At 33.6% G+C, this 23,347-nt stretch overlaps 1 protein-coding gene across 1 annotated transcript; it reads right to left on the bottom strand.

The window, feature by feature from the left end:
* Nucleotides 1-5,420: 5,420 nt before the first annotated feature.
* On the bottom strand, nt 5,421-23,008 carry LOC132546819 (uncharacterized). The gene is made up of 3 exons (XM_060210535.1): nt 22,585-23,008; nt 10,161-10,977; nt 5,421-6,799 (listed from the first exon to the last, which is right to left on the bottom strand). The coding sequence occupies exons 1-3, from the start codon at nt 23,006-23,008 to the stop codon at nt 6,016-6,018; spliced, it is 2,025 nt and encodes a 674-aa protein (XP_060066518.1). The 3' UTR covers nt 5,421-6,015.
* Between the last annotated feature and the right edge of the window lie 339 nt (nt 23,009-23,347).

Raw genomic sequence — 23,347 nt, 5'->3', positions numbered from 1 at the left:
GTCAATATCATTACACAGAGTAAGTACAAGTGTATGTTACAATGAGGTCATGGATTTAGGTCAATATCGTTACACAGAGCAAGTACAAGTGTATGTTACAATGAGGTCGTGGATTTAGGTCAATATCATTACACAGGGTAAGTACAAGTGTATGTTACATAGAGGTCATGGACTTAGGAAAATATCATTACACAGAGCAAGTACAAGTGTATGTTACATAGAGGTCATGGATTTAGGTCAGTATCATTACACAGAGTAAATACAAGTATATGTTACAATGAGGTCATAGATTTAAGTCAGTATCGTTACACAGAGCAAGTACAAGTGTATGTTACAAAGAGGTCATGGATTTAGGTCAGTATCGTTACACAGGGTAAGTACAAGTAAATGTTACAAAGAGGTCATGGTTTTAGGTCAGTATCGTTACACAGAGCAAGTACAAGTGTACATTATATTTGCAATGTATACATACATTAGATCAACGCATTGGTAACACGTCAGTGTTAACTGGATACTGGAAAAATAGCAGACTTGTAATTAAACAGACCTTTGGTAGGGTTTTGAAAACATAAAACGGTTCATTACTTTGAAGTAAAGACGCGAATCAACGTAGTCAAAGATAACAAGGCTTCTACAAGCTTAGCAAGCGTATTCGAGATCATGATTTGGATTTCTTTCATTTTGCATGTCTAGATGAAATAATCACTAATGACAAGGAAATGATATATTGGAGTAGGTAAATTAGAATATTCTGGTAAGATTTTCACATCGCATCTTATAGACCGGTTTCTGGTATTTCTAAGCATTAAAAGCAATTGTTTATGTAAACTTAATTAAAGAAAATTAAGTAAGCGTGTTATTTCATTACTATTTTTCCAAAAACAAAATTAGGACACCTTAGAATTGTAGAAATATATTTATCATTAGGTTAGTGTACACTGAGAGTTAAAACTTTCTCCAACATTGGCAATTGACAGTTGAATAATACATCAGTTTGGAGCAAAGTCTATATAGTTACAATACTACCAATGTTACATCTGACTAAATTACTGATCATACATGTGTCTTGTTACATTATGGCATGGGATTTGAATGAAACCTAAATAGTACGAATGATGGGACATACATGTATGTATATAAATTAAATTAAGATTTATGTAAAACAAAAAGACTACATGCAACAATAAATATTTACAACGTGTAAACACTGTATGCACAGAAGTGGAGTAGGACAATGACTCGTAATACTTTGTGCGCTTGTAATTATTCATTATTCAGTGAGACACTGTGTTTATACATCTGTTACCGGCATTGGTTGAAGTGAAACAACACAACTATTTTAATGAGTTTCGGAACCAGGCTTTCTTCACTCGATTATAACAGTCTGTAACCCTGCACCACTTATACTCACATACACAAGTGCAAACAAGGGACATAACTCTCACTAATCTTGCATTAACTATCAACGCTTTATCACTAAATCGGTTTAACATATTCCAGCAATATCACACCTTCGTGTGGCGGAGAGCCGATCGTAAGAACTAATTAAAACAATTCAGGATAGGCCCAACAAGACTGTTGAACGATTCAAAAGGGACACTCTCGAGTGATATCAAGAGGTAAATAAGAAATGGACTCTTAACAGTGAGCAAGACAAAACTCTCAGTGGAATCCTTCAAGGGTGGGATAAGGAATAGAAAACTGATCTGGCAATATATAAAAACCAGAAATATTCTACTGTCATAGTAAGTAGGTCCTGGGATTAAATATCTCAAATCATTCAAATCAATAGAATAGTAGATAACTGTTAAACTTCTATTTATAGATGAATGACTTACCAAGAAATACATGGTTATAGAAATATTTTAAGACAAGAAAAGAATACGACAAATGCATTTAGATGTAACCACTGTTGCCTGTATTGATAAATAACATATGGAGACATGCACTAAAATGCCAAGTATATAAGCTACTGCATAATCTGGCGTAAACAAAGGAAGGGGTCATAGCAAAAAGTAATATGGGAGGGGCGGATGATGGGTAAGCAAAAACAAAGCACACAGGCCCTGGTTTGATAACCGTCTTTCTTCTTTAACTTAAGGAAATTTCCCTAACTTAAATATGCCCAAATAACATTAGTCAAGGAAACTGACTTAAATTTAAGTTTTGTCTAAACTTCCGTAATGCTTTTTACGTTAAGTAAGACTGGAAATCATGAATACCACATACCAGAAATAATATATGGAGTCGTTCACCAAATCTTATCAGCATTATAGGACAATATATTATATAAATAATGTTAAAATCATGCAGTAGTATAAAAGCGAATGATAATTCTCTTTGTGGAAAATTACAAAACCATGAAAATAAAATAAAATGACAGATATATACCTATACTATCGGTATATCAATATAGGTATTTAGATACATATAAACCCTATCGGCTATAACAACAGCTGGGAAATCATTAGACAATAAAGAACATGATGTATATCGATGTTAGTATTTAAGTTTTAATGCAAAGATATCACTAATACCTGATATTTCCTGGCGATGGAGACCGGAAGTCGGTGTAATGTTGACCCGGGTTCCATTTCAACATTGAAAATCGAACCGGCTACCGTGAAAAATGGAACCTAACTGAAAGATTTTTTTACCATGCGTTGAAAATGGTCCCTCTTGAGAAGTGAAACCAGTGTCAGCATGTTAGTATGTATACGTCATGTGTCCAGAGTTAGTCCCGGGTGCCTCCCTGGCCCCTATGGTATGAACCCGGGAATCATCCCTAGCCCCTGGAGTCTTTGACCGAGGGTCGATATGTGGAACAGTTGAATTCTGATAAGAACACTACTATATAAACGCATGTGCATTTGTTAAGAAGGACGAACACGCACGAGACTTAAGAATTGACCCTGTGGTTATCGCAAGTCACTGTGGCAGTCTGCCCCGGATTCATCGCGTGGAAACATTTGACATTCCTACATTAAAACTACAAATATATTTGTTGGAAATAGAGAGATAAATACATATATGACTAAACAGTCGATATCCCTACCATATAACCACATATATAATTGAATGCTGAATTTGGAACCGAGGACATTTTTATAATATAGCAAAGAATGTGTGTCCTAATAAATATTTACACAAATCAATTAAGTTGATTAATATCATTTCAACAGCTTATCGGTTCTTCAAACAGTTGTTGTTTGTTTGCTGGTTTCATAGCCCTGTTAACAGCCAGTGTCATTTTGAGGTGGATCTTTTTGTAGTAACTGGTGGCTACCTCACTGAATAACAAACGGGAGGTCCGTCACATGGTGTCCAGAGTAATTAGAGTAAATTGTCTTATCAAAGAGCACTATCACAGGATAGACCAATTCATTTCTCAGTTTCCTGAGAAAACCACAACACAAACCGCCCGGAGTACGGAGCACTGAGGATCTGCACCCGTACAATGTAATTGACGAATTCCGGGGTGAGATCCAAGGAGTCAAAATAGAAACAAGGGGCCTAAAATATGACTAAACGTTAGTGATCGTGTAATCATTACATAAGTATGCAGATGCTTAGTGTGATTAATGAAGTGTTGTTTTCCGTCTACACATTATTTTTGTAGAGATCTAAACATTCACGCCTTTGATTCTGGTACTCGACTGCGGTTATTGTAAGGCTGTGAAATCCTCACAACTATATGTCATGGAAGGTCACATATTTAACTTCGCTTATGATTGCACTGTAGGCCAATGTTATAGGCCAAAACATATATCACCAAAGGTCACAGGTCATATTGGTAATAAATTCTTGTTAATATCAAAACCTATCTTAACATGTCTAAATCTTATAAACTCCATGAAAGGTGTGTCAAAATGAGACAATCGATTTGATATACCTGTAGATAAACATATCCAAGTGAAATGTGATTTATCAAAAGAGACATATTTTTTCACAGTAATTCAACACAGAGCAAATTACATGAAATATAATTATGCTCGTTTCATGTTTGTGACTTCTGATTCTTGATTTTTCGATTTATTGAAGAGGTAATAACCGAAATTTAGTTTCGATATCGATAAATATTGATTTCGAGTTTCGAGGTGAAACAATGAAGCGTCAACATTTCGTCGTCTGAAATCTAGTTTTTGGGGAAACAAATGCAAGGAAAAATGAATTACCATGTATTGACCAACCTTGATAAATATAAATAGTAATAAAGGCCACGATATATAGACAATGACTCATTAATATGTAAACGAATCCTATTTATGTAGATATAAAATGTCAGTCAACTATGCTTATGAATTAATGTCTATACACATTATCAGATAAAAAGGTTGGAATTAAAGTTAATGATCTAGTTGTCAAATGGATCTTCATAGTATGTAAGAATCCATTTCATACCAGGTTTTTAATTTATAAGCGTCGAAGATATCAATTTTTCAATTTTTGTTTCCATGTTTTTCTATTATTGTTGATGTATGTGTGTGTGTTTCTATTTGAAGTGATATCTATTCAGTTCTAAGCAGACATTAATCAAAGTGATTGAAAATTATTGGGATTCAGTCGTTCAGGAATTGAATAAACTGTTATCAAATGAAGTACATGTTGTCGGTTGAAGATTATCTCCCTTGAAGAGATCTTCACAACTTGCTGCATTTTGTAGGGGAAAACATAAGTGATGTGGCAATTTGAACTGCATATCCTATTTTTCCTAATCTTTTTATATGTTGAAGCCAGACCCATTATCTGTCATACTAAATATGATATAAATCTTGAATAATTTTCTTTTTAATTTGTATTTTGTTCTTCTGTTTGATCATCTTAATTCTTTGTTGACAAAGACAAGCGTATATAGTCACTGTCGGCGCTTTGTAAAAAACAAAACAACACAAAAAAAACAAAAACAAAAAAACCCAAAACCTAAAACCTCCAAAGCCCAGCCCCCCCCCCCCCCAAAAAAAAAAAAAACAAAAAAACAAAAACAAAAAAAACCCGCCTCCCCCACCTCAAAAAAAAAAAAAAAAAACAAAAACAAACAAACAAACAAACAGAAAACACTAAAAAAGAAAACAAAACATATGATAATAACGATACAATTGGTATAATTTTATTCATGGATTTAACTGCTAGTTCCTGATCTATCTAAAAGTCAACAAATCTATATCATACTACTGTATCATGTATATAGCCAACTTTGTGTTTCAATTTCAAAGCATTTGTCCCATTTAGTTCGTCATTATGCGGCATAATATTCCAAAACTTTTCATTTCGAAATTCCTCAGGAATTCATGAAAAATTTAGAGAATTTCAGAAATTTCTCGGTTATCAAACCCTGTCTGTGTTTATGAAGATATTGCTAAAGAAACGTTTTTACCTAGGAGTGTAACAAAAATTTGAATTCTGTCAACCATATCGGTTTAATCAGATACGTAAGAAAATGAACATAACACGGAATGGACAGCATTTCGGAGTTGCGGCCCTTTCAACAGAAGAAAAATATATCTACATTATCTTGAAAGTATACTTCAGATTACACAGTTCCTTTGCGTTTTTAATAACACATCTGCGCCTGGTTCCTTCTTAGCACTTCATAATTGTTCAAGAAAGGTGACACATTTCATCATAATCTTACTTTTAAGATATCACAATACAGTAAAAGACGTTTTAAGAACATATTAAACTGTCACAAAACTTAACACATAACGGAGTTATACTTGCCACTTTAACCGAGAAAATAGCACCTGTGGAAAACAGTAGATGGCAGCGTCTCTTTTTGAGAGAACAAAATAACTCTTTGACAATGACAACACAAAACTTAAACATGGAGATAGATATACTAGAGCTTGGTGGTGATTGGTTTGTATACAGAATGCTTCATCAAGAGGTCTATTTCGTTAAACGAAATCGGGTCATTTATGATAGCCGAGTTTCTTGTCAAATCACTTCAAAACTTCGTGACATTACCACGTCTGAGTGCCGTTGACCTTAATTGTGTCTCTGACGTAAATTTACCGTTCAGTTGTTGATTTTGATAGACGGTTCGAGTCTGTGTACAGAAACATTGTACCCAAGAATTTCCTTTCTCAGCGCTTCTTTGTCTTGACTATTTACCGTCATATTACCTCTGTCTGTAGTATTAGCTTTAGTCTGTCCATTAACACTATACAGTTTGGGACGTTTATACAGCTCGCGTTCCTCTATTATCCTCAGCTGATTTAAATCTGCACTGAGGATCTGACGTATTAACGCCTGTTTCTCACCAGTATGTTCAAGCCACTCGTCGTAAGAAACCGCGGTAAGCAAAAGCTGTTGTCTTTTCTCTTCAAGTTTCCGTTTCTGCGACATAAAATCTTGCATAGTACGCATTCGGTGTGACTTTGGGCCATGCTTTTTTCGCCTGCCCAACCACTCTTTATATGCCCGAATGTTGAAAGAAGAATCGGGTTGTGCTGCACTTCCAACTTCTGTACTTCCGATTGTAATGATGCCATGAAGTGGTCGGTTTCCGGTCACGTGACGTTTGGATTCAGGTGGATGTTTTTTGTTTTCTAACCAGTTATTGAAAGCCTCTTTATTTCCATCCTCATTTCCATCACTTTCATCGCTAGATGATGAATCCGGCTCTAATTTCCGTTCGATCACACTTTTCTTCTTCAGCCATGCACTATGTGAATCGCCATATTTATAAGCCGTCTGTTTGGGAACATTAATCTTTCTTGTTCCAGTTACGAGATGGATCTTCCGTTTTATCGAGTTAGGGTTCAAGTTTGTGTTGCTTCTGGGGAAAATCGTCAAGCATCTGTAATTTAACAAAAAGCAATGAAAGTAGTGAATGAATTGAACATGCATATAATGTATATTGAAAGCGCTGCTTCTTCATTAGCTAATTCATGTGTTCTCATACGTTTTTGTTATTTCTAAAAAAATATTTTTCATCTATTTTTTATTTGTTTATTCTAATTATCTATCAATTTCTCGATTTCCAATTTTTAGATGATATGAACAAACTTATTCTGAATTCGTAGATATGAACTACCTTCCTATGTCTATGTTACATGCATTTTATCTTATTCATCTAGCTGTCATACATTTCGAATCCTCGAATACATCGTTATTGAAAATGCCTAAATTACGAAGACGTCTCAACCGAAAAACCTTATGTATATACACACTACAGAAGATTTTGGAAGATAGATGTTAGTATACATTTACGGTCTCCTGAATAAACTCTTTGTCATTAGGATTTAGTATGGTATAAAAAGCTTTGATGATTTTGCATGTCCAACTTCCTTTATTACAGGTATGTCACTTTATCAAATTCTGTGGTAAACTTTTAGATATAAATAAATATATTATACGTGTAGTTATTTAGTATACAAGAAGGTTTTTTACCTTATATAAAGTATTATCTAATTTGTAGATCACAAGTCCCCTCGAACATTCCGTGTTATACAGTATAAGGTAATCATTTAGTGTATGATAAAAAATGAAAAAGCTTTGATTTGAAAGCTATTTTCTACCTGCTGGAACACAAATGTGATTCATTACAAAGAAAACGTTGGTTTTCAGTTTAATTTCATATACATTGAATATTTGGAATCAAATTATAATTCTATCAAATTAAATATTAGTCGGGTTTTAGACATTTTAGTTAGCGTCCATTAATACTTGTGTGATGAACGCGATATCTATACACAATGAACAGCATAATTGATTTCTATATCTTATAAGTGTCATGGATCAGAGTTACAGGAAATGAAAACAAAGACCACGTATTATACCGTATTTTAAATCGTTATTGATAACCTTATAACCTTGTCATTGTTCCCTTGTTCTGAGTTTTCTACCATGTATACATAACACCATATTGACCTCTTCAAAGGTCTATAATTGATGTATATGTGTGGTGCGCAAGTGCATTCAAATTAGTAGTGTCATACAGATGTGCATATATTTATGTCCTGAATGCAATGTAAATAATTGGACACATGCCATTTACAGGTACATCGCAAACACTACTCACACCGTATATGGGTATATGTAAACTTTCATATGAATATAATACAATCGATATATTTAAAGTTCACATGCTAAACCTTTTTACAATTCGTTATTGAATGTATTTAAACTTTATGATACATTTACTTAAACCAACACATCGGTCAAACTGTCGGCGGACCTCGGTATATTGTAAGATTTAATGATTGGCAGTAATTTTTTCAATCAATTAAATTTGTTTTGTTTTAAATTGATCGAAGTGCTTATCAAAACAGTTCACATTGCAAAGTCGTTTAGTTTCATTTTCAGATATATTGATGGCGTCTTGTCTTAGACAACAGGAAATGTATTGATCAAGTCTATAGTATAGCTCCACCAGAATCAGAAATCAAGGACACGATCAACCCTTCTACATCAGCCACCTATATCGATGCTTTCCGGTGACGAAACAAACATTGGTATAATATCACCAAGCTGTATTATAAGCGTGATGATTTCAATTTTACTATTGTGAGTTTTCCATTTCTGGATAGCAACATAGGTGTATCCCCAACCTATGGTGTACACATGCCGCAGTTGATTCGGTATCCAATCGGGGCACAATATCAAGAAGTCGTCAACTGACGGAGATACAGGTTTATGAAAAAATGATAGAGAAGTTTTTGCGGTCCCTAAAGTGATCTCATTGAGAAATATTCCGTTTCTTTGTGCGATATGATGCTGAAGGTGCTTGATGCTCGTTAGTTTGCCTTGTGGTTTCGTTATTGTATATCTTATTCTCATTTGAGAACGTGACATTACTTAATTAGATTGACCAAGATTTACAGAAAAAAAAGAAAGGAAATACCAACATGTCAACATAATCATAATTCATACTAAAATTCGGCAAAAACAGGGAAATATGAACAACAGAAAGATTTACACGAAGAATCCTGAAAATGTTCAATGAATTTAAGACCAGGTGTTCCGGAAGATTATAACTGACATCAATATATTTAAGTGACGAGAACCAATACGATGGTGTCATAAATTCATGGAGAAAACAATTGTAGAATTAGTGGCATTGTAATGTATTTCTCAAGTTAAGTATTCACAAATAGTGTAAAGGATGCAATCTAATTATGCCCGTCATCAAACTAAAAAAAATTAAAAAATCAATTTTTTAGGTAATTCAGATGATGCAAAAACCACTGAAATTTCTTAATCATGTAAATTTAATTTTGGTTTTGTTTATCCTAAATCATGTAGTCAATATCACGACGTCGTCGCAAGTTAAAAAATAATTGTCTCCTTTTGGACGCGAAGGTGTAGTTGTGATAGAAAAGCACTGGTGTTACAGCCTTGTTTTCACACAGAGATACATATCACAAAAATATCGCCACTTAAACATAGTTTTAACGTATATAGAATCCGAGGTCATGAAAAAGGATAATGATTGCCGATTAGGGCGATGTAATCTTAAATTTCGTGAGATATGTAGCTGTTTTACAAGGTCAAATATGAAAAAATTGTCATTAGTGTTTATAATCACGGGACATGAGTCACAAAACATACTTGTTCAGGACACGATATTTTGATGGGAACATAGTTTTCACACAGGAGGCAGGTCAGATCTAATCATGTAATGTATGGTATCATATAGTTGTCACGAATTGACCAGTTAGAAGAAAGATGGTGATGGTATATGCTTGTTACACTCATGTCACGTGGTTCGTAGATAGCAACTTGCATACCACGTTTAAATTCATTCGGAAAGTGGCACGGTTCAGAATCGATGTACGTTCTTTTGAAATCATCAGGTTCTAAAAATCAAATAGATTTAATCCTGTTACTAGCGTACTTCCCTATCTACAGTTTGACATTTCTTTCCATCCACCTAGATTTTCCTCAGTCGCTCCCATCGTTTCAAAGTTTAAAAACAGCTGTAAAATGTAGCTCATCTCTTTATCTGTTTGTTCTGTATCTAAATCTCAATTGGTTAAAAATGTGTTTTTCACTTATGTGACTTTCGTAAAATTGTAATAAAAAATTTGACGTTTATTCATTTTGACTGCTATATATCTTCATATATCTAAACAAAAGTAAGTGTAGCATTAGATATGTATATGCGACTGTTCACATCACTTTTCTATATGTATGCCAACTATACATTCAATTCTTACCGTTCGTTCGCTGAAAACCGCACATATTTGGGTGATTTCTTGTCAGTATTCAATGCAGTTTTTCTAGAATCTTCGGTGTTGTTTGTTGCATACTGTTCACTGTTGACCGACAAAGAAGATTTGTTTCTGTTTGTCAGGGACGGAGTTAAGCATCCTTCCGATCTCATACTTCCAGGAGTATGGCTTCTGATAATGTCATCGTCTGAACCGAATTTTAACACTCGTTTTGATCTCAGAATTGTTAGTTGTTTGCCAAACAATACATTCCCGCCATCCTCTGACTGGACGAGTTGTCTCTTCTCTTGCCCTTTTGTAAAGTTCTTTGCTCTTTCGAAATACATATCATGGTTGTTAGGTGCAAAGAAACCACTAGAGCTAGAGTGTTTACATTCACTGAGGTGTGAATTGGTTCCTGTGATGTTGATATGCTTGTCCAATGACTTAGTCTTCGACGCATCCCCGACTCCGGGAAAGCTGACGTGGACAGTAGTTGGCCTTCGCCAGGTATCGGAGGGTAAATTTGGAGGCCTACGAACTGGTTCACTTGGAATTCGTGGCGGCCTTGAAACCATCCTCTCAGAAGCCCGCGCATGCGCGGATTTGCCCCTGAGATTTAACTGCATCAGGCGCAGTTTCTTGCTACACAGAGTTGATCCTTGGGTTAGAGCTATTCTACTCGGAGAGGCTCCATGGACATCTTGAACATCCAAGGTCGCTCCTTTGGAGGCCAGTAATTCTAGGATGCACACACAGTCGGCACTGACCGCCGCGTGGACGGACGTCCTTCCGAAGCTTGTCTTCCAGTTAACGTCTGATCCTACAATAGACATGGGCAAGTTTACATAGATTCATTATTTCCAAAACAAATTACTGGCTTAAACCTAGTAAACCATCCTATGTTAGAAAAAATACAATTCTCATAGAAATATATCTTTACAATTTCAGGAAAATCCTAGATAGTATTGTCTCATTTTTTATTTTCATCAACAATTTCGATTTTTATACCCCTGGATCTAAAAATCTGGGTCATATTGTTGTCAACTTTAACCTTGTTCATAACTATCGCATTGTCAGACATAGGGCTGTTATATTTGGCATGTGTGTTCCTTGTAACAAGACATTTCCGGTGGTACCAACATTTCTGACCATGTGACATTGACTGTAACCTTTGACAACCTACAACTGAAATTTTAAAAAAAAATGTGCATGCAATTAGCACATGCCTTACAGGGTACAGTTTTAATGTCCTACTTCAAAATTTTGTTATAGCCGGGGCATAGTGTTTCATAACATATTTTGTTTCAACATGAATTCCTCTATACATTGCTGGTGAACGTAAATTTCCCGAAGTTTTCATTCATACACATAAACTTAACTTTCTTCGGATTTTATCAGATATATCAAAATTACGAGATTTATTGAATTATCTTTGAAGTTTCAAAATTCAGACCCTTAGTATCGCTGACGAGTCGTAGAAGGAAGAAGCAAACACACACACACACACACACACACACACACACCCTCACACACACACACACACACACACACACACACACACACACACATCGCGAACAAATATCCCACGAAAGATATAGACATCTACCAATCAGCCGACACATAGCAGGATGCAACGACGGCTTTTTCCAAATCTTCCCCCTGTATACTTTTTTATCTGAAACCAATCGAATACAAAAAGAAGCCAAGGAGTCAGAAATTATAAACATTTTAAAACCAGACTTGAATATTAATGTTTAACCGCATTGTAAAGTTTGCAAAATATAATTATGTCCCTTTTATATTATGACGTCATCAACAGATAACATGTTGTGACGCCACGCCATTATGTACAGTTACTATGCACCTGAAGATCTAATACAGTGAAAGCGCTAGTGCAAAATGTAACGTCTTTCTTCTTTTGTCAAAAATCATTTATATATATAAATATTCATACATGTATTTGATGCAGATTATTTCATTATTTGTCTATACTATACCTAATGTTAACTCTGCATTTGTGTGTCTTTTGTACAATTTTCATCATTAAAATCCTAGTATTCAGCTATTACACGGCTATGCCTTTTTATATCCATTTACAACTTATCTTAATGTCCTTACCCACAATGCTATAACTATCAAATTAATAAAAGGACAGATACAACAAAATTAAATTGAAATAAACATATCAAATAAGAACAGAAAATTATATAAAAATAGCTCCTAATTCAAAGTTTAAACTTTTTTTCTGAGCTTGAAAATTTTACAGAGGTTTACAATTTTGATGATTGCGATTGAAATTGACACACTTCATGCGTTCACATCTCATGTATGATAAACGTTTTACAGGCCGTTTACAAATTTGAATATTTCCTAATGCACTGAAGGTTTTCAAAGGCATGGTCCAAGTATACAGGTAAAGGTAATTTTTCGCGGTCTTTATAGACAGTAAGTCTCTAATGACAAGATGTGATTTTTCATTAAATATGTTAGTAATAAGGTGCATTTTACATTCGGTGACACAAAATTTCGAAAACAAACTTTCAAAGAACAGGTGTGACACCAAATGTTATCCAATAACAACTTCACTTTCTTCACTAAAGTTTTTGGCTTTCAATTAATTAGTCCGCAATTTCTATCTAAACGTTACTGCCATGTTACTTACCTTTTTAATCACCAACTATTGAAAATCCTGTGATGTGCTTTTTATGTAATTTTTCATGTAGAATACCATTAGAAATCCGCATGCTTTCAACACCTCGTGTGTTATGATCACTGGTGAAAGCTAGATTTCATTTTTCTCGTTACTAATAGGTACTTTTAAATTGATATGGGACATAAAGACTCATTGGATAGCAATCTAAAACACAATATAACCTATTCAAATAAATAAATCTGACAAACGAATTATTTTGAAATACAATGTATTGATTTTAGATAACGTTCAAGCATTGTTTTATCCAAGCTATATCAATTTCCTCATCTTGATGGTATTACAACAGGATATTGAAAATATCGCAACACAAATATGCTGTATTGAATTTCCTAGGTGCCCATGTACGTCGGAATGTGTTTCCGGAAGATTTTATGAAATCAATTTTTTCATTCAAATAATGGAAAACTTGTTATATCAAATGTTGGATGTAACAAAACTTCATAAATGTTTTAAAAATGAGAAGAAAGTGCCAAAATACGGAATCAAACACATTATCCTCCAATAACATAGAATGAAAAAGGCAAGTGTTTCATCTGTGGTGTCTCATGTCCAAAACATTGTGATAACATACCATTGCTTTTCAAATCATTGCTATAGTTCAAATATACATTTGATATGACAGATCTCATTTTACATAGACTTTTACATAAATCGTACAAAAGACACACACGTAAATAACATCATTTCATAATTTAGAGTGAGATACAGTAGAGTCGAACAATTAATTGAACTGCATCCTACAGCTGTTTCGTTCTTCTAGGACTCTTCATTGATCCTAAGGACCTAAAATAGCCTCGGGGCGACTAAGGGAAATCCAAAGAGATCAAATGAAAAATCAAAATCTAGATGGGGAGGTGCAGCAGCCCCATAATTAAATAAATTCCGTGCTTTTCATACATCAGATAATTTTAGAACAGCGTCATGTACATGTGTATTTTCTGAACCGTGCCACTATTGAGTGAATTAAGATGTGACAGCAGGTTACTGCAAATCTCGGGGACTTAAAGTTCACTAGCAGTGTCTAAAACGTTTTGTTTTTGACAGTGTTTTAGTACTAAATGTGCACGTTCAGGATAAAGATTAGCGATAAAATCATTAGATTCAATAACATTTCTCAACGTAACATTTTGGGAATTTTGAACAATCTTATGAAATTATACACTAACTTATTGCATAGTGCTGATAGGAACTAACCATATATACCAAAAATGACGCTAACTATATCTGCGGGCTAGGACACAACTAATATAACGAAATCGAGAACACACAAAGACAAAACTTGATCTCAAAAGTCCATGAAAACATGACGGCCATGAAATTAGTTCAGACTAGATCACAGTCTGCTGTGCATTGTGTTAAAGATCAACGAACAAAGTAAAGGAAACTAAAGATAAATTAACAAAGAAGAAAGGCAATGTCTTGTGTGTATCTGGGAGGGTACGCACTCGACAGAAACGTTTCGACAATAAACAATGAAATTTCATATTTAGAAAACACTTTGCAATCATAAACACCTAAAATGTATTTAGTAATCATGAAAATGCAAGAAGAAACGTATTCCATGGAAAAAATATTAAATTCATGTAATTTTTTCCAGTATGTACAATAATAACGTAACATGTAAATATATATCAACACCTACCTTACCATAGCTAGATTACCTCAAAACCAGGCCAATCTACCTCAAACGACTACCTAACATGAAATGATGATTATTTTCCGAGTCATTGAGTTTCAGTTATATAGGATAAATACGTAGTGTTTGTACAGTTTTCAGACAAACAATTGTTAAAAATTTCAATACAAATAATTGTGCAGGTCTCCAAAGCCAATACCTTGAGTGTATGTATATATATAGCATACCAGGTGATCTATGCATTTACCGGTAAATGTCAACTTATAAACGTAGATAACGATTTGGTATCCTCTTCTCAATATTGCAATATTAAGGTTTGAATGGAAAGTTAAAAGAGTCTTATTTCATTGCAATTCACATAGTGAATGGTAATACAATATCCCGATATACAAAGATTAAACTTCAATTCTTTGATAAGAAGAACTGTACCCATGCGACATGTGCGCGAGAAAGTTGGGATCAATACATGTTATTGAAATTTTAACAAAACATCGAATTATATTGTATGGTCTGTGTTGTACGTAGAATGACAGAGGTCGTGTAGATATTGCTTTGTGAGATCTACACAAGATATATGGATCCTCAAATTGATTTTCTTTTTTGTGGATAATTTTACTTCTAATAGGATTAATGTTTAATCAATGATATGCTCTTTCTACGCTTAAATTCATAATAATCTAAATGATCGTATGATATCCATGCTGGTAAAATGTAATCTGTCCAACCTTGACATGTAACAATTTATCTGAACAAGTCAATTTCATTTATCATCTCTCTTTTAAGTTATGGAACACTGTTTATCAAGATGATGCACATTTTGTCTAAATAGTTGATTCATTACTATTTTATCTTACTTTATCTTAATTATTTTAACTTTATCTTACTTCATTTAACTTCTTTATATTTAATACTTTAACCATATCTTATTTCCCTTAACATGTTTCATTTTCATAACTTTAGCTTTATCTTACATACTTCAACTTGCTTTATCTTTATTACTTTATCTTTATCTTAAAGTTCTAATTTGCTTTATCTTTTGACTTTATCTTACATTTCTAATTTGATTTATTTTTGTTACTTTATCTTTATCTTACATTTCCAATTTGATTTATCTTTATCACTTTATCTTACCTGTTTTAAATTACTTATTTTTATTCATTTAGATTTATCTTGCATGCTGAAACTTATTTTCCTTACTTTAGCTTTAAAAGGTTTTGCTTTAAATTGCTTTATCTTAATCACTTTCGTTACTACATATCTGTTTTGTTTAGCTTACTTACCTTTAATCTTTATATTTTTAAACGAATCTTCCGTTTACGTTTTTAACGCTTTCGCTTACTTCAACCGTAGAAATGCAGCTTACTAGATCTTTCTAGATTAAGCTTACTTAAATTTAACAACTTCAGTTTACTGAACCTGTGATCTTTATTTTTCAAAACATAATATTTAGTTTACTTTTTGATATCATTTCAACTTAAATCTTCCTCAGCTAACTTTGTCTTAGTTGACTTAAGTTAACTTTATCTTATTTCCCTCAGCTTACTTTGTCGTAGTTGACTTAAGTTAACTTTATCTTATTTCCCTCAGCTTACTTTGTCGTAGTTGACTTAAGCTAACTTTATCTATATTTTCTTCAGCTTAATTTGTCTTAGTTGACTTAAGTTAACTTTATCTTTATTTCCTTCACCTTACTTTGTCGTAGTTGACTTAAGTTAACTTTATCTTTATTTTCTTCAGCTTACTTTTTCGTAGTTGACTTAAGTTAACTTTATCTATATTTTCTTCAGCTTACTTTTTCGTAGTTGACTTAAGTTAACTTTATCTATATTTTCTTCAGCTTACTTTGTCGTAGTTGACTTAAGTTAACTTTATCTATATTTTCTTCAGCTTACTTTTTCGTAGTTGACTTTAGTTAACTTTACCTTTATTTTCTTCAGCTTACTTTGTCGTAGTTGACCTAAGTTTACTTTATCTTTATTTTCTTCAGCTTACTTTGTCGTAGTTGACTTAAGTTAACTTTATTTATATTTTCTTCAGCTTACTTTGTCGTAGTTGACTTAAGTTAATTTTATCTTTATTTCCCTCAGCTTACTTTGTCGTAGTTGACTTAAGTTTACTGTATCTTTATTTCCATCAGCTTACTTTGTCGTAGTTGACTTAAGTTAACTTTATCTTTATTTCCTTCAGCTTACTTTGTCGTAGTTGACTTAAGTTAACTTTACCTTTATTTTCTTCAGCTTACTTTGTCGTAGTTGACTTAAGTTAACTTTATCTTTATTTCCTTCAGCTTACTTTGTCGTAGTTGACTTAAGTTAACTTTACCTTTATTTTCTTCAGCTTACTTTGTCGTAGTTGACTCAAGTTAACTTTATCTATATTTTCTTCAGCTTACTTTGTCGTAGTTGACTTAAGTTAACTTTATCTATATTTTCTTCAGCTTACTTTGTCGTAGTTAACTTAAGTTAACTTTATCTTTATTTCCCTCAGCTTACTTTGTCGTAGTTGACTTAAGTTAACTTTATCTTTATTTCCCTCAGCTTACTTTGTCGTAGTTGACTTAAGTTAACTTTATCTTTATTTCCTTCAGCTTACTTTGTCGTAGTTGACTTAAGTTAACTTTACCTTTATTTTCTTCAGCTTACTTTGTCGTAGTTGACTTAAGTTAACTTTATCTTTATTTCCCTCAGCTTATTTTGTCGTAGTTGACTTAAGTTTACTGTATCTTTATTTCCCTCAGCTTACTTTGTCGTAGTTGACTTAAGTATTTCCCTCAGCTTACTTTGTCGTAGTTGACTTAAGTTTACTTTATCTTTATTTCCCTCAGCTTACTTTGTCGTAGTTGACTTAAGTTTACTTTATCTTTATTTCCCTCAGCTTACTTTGTCGTAGTTGACTTAAGTTAACTTTATCTTTATTTCCCTCAGCTTACTTTGTCGTAGTTGACTTAAGTTTACTTTATCTTTATTTCCCTCAGCTTACTTTGTCGTAGTTGACTTAAGTTAACTTTATTTATATTTTCTTCAGCTTACTTTGTCGTAGTTGACTTAAGTTTACTTTATCTTTATTTCCCTCAGCTTACTTTGTCGTAGTTGACTTAAGTTAACTTTATTTATATGTTCTTCTGATTACTTTATCTTATTTTGTTTGTTGATTTATTTTTATTTTCGTTAGCTTTTAACCCTTAATTACATTGTGTTAAATACTTCTGTTATTTGATATCTTTATTATTTCCTATCTATTTGCATTATCTTTAAGTACTAGAAACGGGGTAAACATTAGTTTCTTACATTTTCGAATTTTAATATTCAACAAATTCAGGATATATCCATAGCGTTTGAGGTTAGCAGGTAACTTTTGTATGATAACAGTTATGATTTTTACCATAATTTTCTCCATATCGAAATAAGCCCGACACCATCATGTTACACACAGATATAACCGATGTGCTCCATCCGGAATATTACAAAGCTATATTAAATACATTATAACTAATAAAGTAAAATTGATTAATGATTTACACATATAACTAGTGTTGTTAATTGTTTGGTGGGGTTTTTGCCTCGAGCCTCCTTGTAGTAATTAGTGATAACTCCACTGAATAGCATACGGAATGTCCGGCGCATTCCATCCATATCAGACACACTGACGAAAGCACTGACTGGTCCATTTCTTAGTTTCATGAACAAAAAAAAAAAAAAAAACACACACACACACACCTCGGACGTACACCAGAGGTCACGTAGGCTAACATGCTTACCAAAGATTGTACAAGTATATATCACTATTTAATACAAATCTAAAGTTAGATAGAGTCAAACAATGAATTTAATTGCATCATACAGCTGTTTCGTCCTTCTAGGACTCAGCAATGATGCTACATCATACAGCTGTTTCGTCCTTCTTTTCGTCCTTCTAGGACTCGTCAGTAATGCTACATCATACAGATGTCTCGTCTTTCAAGACTCGTCGGTGATGCTACTTCATACAGCTGTTTCGTCCTCCAAGGACTCGTCAGTGATACTACATCATACACTGGTCTTGTCCTTCAAGGACTCATCAGTGATGGTACATCATACATCTGTTTCGTCCTTCTAGGACTCGTCAGTGATGATACATCATACAGCTGTTTCGTCCTTCTAGGACTCATCAGTGATGGTACATCATACAGCTGTTTCGTCCTTCAAGACTCGTCGGTGATTCTAGAGCCTGAATGTTTAACCCAGCAGACGACTGAGGAAAACCAAGTGTGATCGAAAGAAATGGCATAGTTTAGATGGGGAGGTGTACATTTCCCATAATTCAATAAGTTTCGTAATGTTTATATATTTGATAAATATAAAAGAACGTCTTCGTGGACACCTGACGGCAATGTATTCTGGTATGTGTCACAAGTCCTAAATATATCGGCCATTTTTCCTATTCTTAATATTACTTTATATCCACTAGCTTTTTTCAAGAAATCAAATTAAATTGACGTCATATCTTTTGTCTCCGATATGACATCATATATTTTTTATTAGTTCAATTACAAGAACATATCACGATCATATTCACCACAGCTCGTTATGATCATCTGATTAACTAAGAAAATACATAAAGATTAGGATTAAAATGTATTACTATTAAATGAGATAATTTCGTGGTTTCTAAAAACAGAAGAAAAAAAAAACAGAAAACTTTTTTTTAGGAATGCTCAATAAATTAACTGGTTTTAAGATGGTGGGCATATGAGTGTGCTGATTATGATCAACCCCTCCTCCCTTCCCGCCCGTCCCCTGCTGTCCGCTAAAATTAATGATTTCTTTTAGTATTCAAACAAAAACTGTTTCAAATAACAAGTGGAACTTCTAATAAATGTAGAAAGTATCCAAGACATTATTTGATAAACTATTTCCTTTATTCATTGTGTTTGATGGGTTGACGGGGTATAGTGGATTTTATCATTGATGAATGTGGATTTCTTCTTCTTTTTAAAATCTTAGTGGTATTAATTGACAATAAAAATGAGTCTAAACTTGATAGATAATTGAAATTTTAAAGATGGTGCACATATTTTACACGTATTTAGTGACAACAATGATATAAAATTTCAATATAAATTATATGTGAAGATTTAAACCCATCAAACAGCACTACCAATGATCTAACAACGTTGGACTGTGATAGAAGCGTTCAATACATATATAAATATACAGTTTACTTTTGTCGACTCATCTGATAGTGAACAACGGCCATAAGTGGAAAGTAAACACTACTTGTACTAGGTATATAAAGACTGCAATGAGGTAGAGTTGTTTATGTAAACCCTATTAAATTTGTCGTGACGATGATAATAAAAAGTTCGTATTTTAGACATCCAATATACTATAGCCCGCAGCAGGTGATATAGATGGAAAATCGTCCCTATTTGCTAAAATGACATAATCGAACTTATGTACCACATTAGGACAAAATTGTCAGTGAGAAAATGGTTTTACTGACACCAAATGGGTTTCGGTGTTTATATATCCTGACAAAGGAAAATTGCCTCTAGTGGTTCATCCTTTGTACCCAATACTTGAGGAAAACCTTAAATGCGAAACACACATTATCCCGTATAGAGGATATACACAAACAGCAAAACACACATTCAAACAAATGAGAAATCTGTCTGTTCCATGTTCTCATCATCATATTTACCATATTATCTTCACCATATTGTCATCACCATATTTACCATATTGTCATCACCATATTTACCATATTCTCATCATCATATTTACCATATTCTCATCACCATATTTACCATGTTCTCATCACCATATTTACCATATTCCATCATCATATTTACCATATTCTCATCACCATATTTACCATATTCTCATCATCATTTGGAATCAAGTAATATCACGTCAGATACTTGTATACACTTGAATTAACTGGGTTTTTTTAATGTGTTTATAAGTTATCTTGATTTCCGAGCAAATAGAGCAACGGCTCACTGTTTTCCCCGTATTTGAACATTATGGTATTGTTGCATATTCATGTAATAAAAAATATGAAATATTAAACAAGAGTCATGTGTAACGACGAACCCCTAAAGTAGGACGCGACTTATTTTCTTTAATAGAAAGCATATGTAAGTATATTTATATAAGAAACTACAAGCATATTATCAGGAGATGCTTATTTTTGAGGTCGGCTAATTTCCGAGTTTTTAGGGTATATGTATTTAAGAAATCATGAGGATAAAAGGCACAATTGTCAAACATACAGTTATAGACACAGTTATATAAATATATATATATATATATGTGTGTGTGTGTGTGTGTGTGTGTGTGTGTGTGTGTGTGTGTGTGTGTGTGTGTGTGTGTGTGTGTGTGTGTGTGTGTGTGTGTGTGTGTGTGTGTGTGAGGGTGTGGCTGTGTGTGTGGGTGTGTGAGGGTGTGTTTGTGAGGGTGTGTGTGTTGGTGAGGGTGGATGTGTGTGTGTGTGTGTGCAACTGTAGAATGACAAACAACCGCACAAGGTCGCTTAAGTATTTTCGTGAAATATAAACCCAAATTACCAAAAGATCAAAAACTAAAAGAAATTCATCGAAGTACAAGATTTAAGTCATGCCATCCAAATAATTTTAAAGACTATTTATCAGCTAATAAAACGTTAACAAATGAATAAAGTAATTTTTGATGTATGTGAAACTTAAACTTTCATAATTTCTATAAGTATGCATTAGGAAATCGAATCGATTTAATTAAAGATCGTGTGAGATGGTGATAGTTTGTGGTATATGTAATTTCAATCTACAATACATATAATAAATTAACTATACTTGTGTATTGACCTCTCGTGTCCCGATAATGCACTTTCATACTAATCCCTACAGCTCGTTTTACAAACGATTAAACGTGCTCAACAATAGAACCTATACATGCCTTATCCAGTACTTTTATCGCTTTGAGTTATGATGAATCAATATTCCAATATTTATACATTTTGACAATTTGTATGCGCGCTATCCGATATTATATATACCGTTCTTTTTTACTGGATCAGCTGTGAACGTAGTGTTTATTTATTTACATACGCACTGACGGTATTGCCTTAATCTCAAATTCAAAGCAAATTCTGTGTAAGTAAAAAGACATACATGTCGGTGTCGTCTATGTTTAATCAGTTTTACGTGGAATAATTAACCTGCATTGCAGTTGCTAAGTTACACCGGAGTAACGGCTTCATTTGTTACAAAAGATATAGATCTCATTCAGTATAATTATTTCAGAAAATAAGCAGTCAGGTATCAGGTTTTATATACTCCTACATCCAATTCTGATTCTATCAGTCAGTCTAATAACAGTGTCAGTCATTATTCCCAGGTATTATGTTCCAATTAATTCATTGTGTGACCTAACCCCCATATAATGATATAACACTGTGACATTTGAAATATAAATTATAATTTTCTTGTAACCAAGCTAGATAGAGTTACTCCCCTTGTTGATTCCTCAAGTTTTTGTAAAAAGAAATTGTCTTTTCGTCTTTTCTATTGAGTAACCGTTCAACAAATTGAACAATATAACATTTTAAGTTTTCAAATACCACACTTTGAAAATTGTGCTTTATTAGTCAAATATACCGTTTAACATTATTATCTAATGGGTTTTTATTTTCTGTCAATTAATATGTACATCTAACGAAGAATAGTTAACAAAAACATAAAAAATTAATGCTCATAAATATTATAAGCACTTAATACACTAATCAAGTTCCGAAAAATGTAATTCATTTTGAAATAAAAAATCATAAAATATGAGCCTTGTGTGCTTATTTGATTATTTTCTTTAACTTGATTTAATTGACGGGCATTTCCTTAAGGAAACATTACTAGAATGTGCTTTATTGTTGTATTTGGGTTGTATCACCGAGCATAAAATCTATCCATTATTGCTCTGTAAGGATGCAATTGGCCTTCCACATGTTGTTCAGTGAGGTATCCACCACCTACTACAATGAAACATCGCCTCAAATAAGCGAATTTTTGGTAATCAATCCAGAATTCACATTTATATTTACTGTAGAAGTAATTCTGATATACTTACCAACAGATAAAAGCATGTTACACATTCTTATTTGTCCTCTATAACTAGCCATGAACAGGGCACAGCTAGCTCTGTCCACGTGATCGACAGCAGGCACGCCCCCTTGATTTAATTCACTGTACACGAGTTCTACATTGTCTTGTACGACAGCCTGGCACAGGGAATCCCATTCAGTTTCTAAAACCATTCTTAACACATATCCATCATCAACCGTCTTCTTGATTAGAAGACGTTTATTGTCTGGCAACATTTCTCCATCCGGGTATGCGAGTTTATAGATGTGCGCCGGAAATCCAGCCATTAATTCTAAATTACATTTCAAATCCGTCACTGTTATTCCGGAGAGTAATCGTCTAAGGGTACACACATTTTGCGACGGAAGAATGACGAACAACGTGAATGTGTTTTCTGTTAAAGTTGGCATGTTGAATCACAGACTCGATGAAGTTGACAGATAAATCCTTAACACTGCAGCATAATCCACTCAAATCCAAACAGGCAGGAGCTGAAATGAAAAATGTTATCTTTCAGTTAAATTATTAATGTATAATCCAGTTCTAGAGTGGCTATCAGCATGGTATTTCTCCTCTCCTCACAACTTAGTTCGTGGATCAAAGCGGGTCTTATCTAGTTCTTCAGTCACAATGGTAAGATTTTCGTCAAATACCATTGAATAAACATTATCCAGAGAAGGTGATAGGTGTCGTTCTAGTGGGAAATGAACGTAAGGTCACAGCCGAAAGGCTGTTGGTATTACCTAGGC

Source organism: Ylistrum balloti, unplaced genomic scaffold (genome assembly GCF_031769215.1).
Source record: "Ylistrum balloti isolate Yb309-2 unplaced genomic scaffold, AGI_CSIRO_Ybal_v1 Utg369916, whole genome shotgun sequence".
Taxonomy (NCBI): domain Eukaryota; kingdom Metazoa; phylum Mollusca; class Bivalvia; order Pectinida; family Pectinidae; genus Ylistrum; species Ylistrum balloti.
The sequence above is the reverse complement of the archived record's forward strand: the minus strand, read 5'-3'. Positions and strand labels throughout refer to the sequence as shown.

Coding starts and splice junctions, on each gene's coding strand:
- LOC132546819 (XM_060210535.1), bottom strand. CDS start 23,008: ATGCCAACTTTAACAGAAAACACATTCACGTTGTTCGTCATTCTTCCG. Junction 10,978..22,584: donor TAACATGCTTTTATCTGTTG/GTAAGTATATCA, acceptor TGTCTATTGTAG/GATCAGACGTTAACTGGAAG. Junction 6,800..10,160: donor CGGTTTTCAGCGAACGAACG/GTAAGAATTGAA, acceptor GTTAAATTACAG/ATGCTTGACGATTTTCCCCA.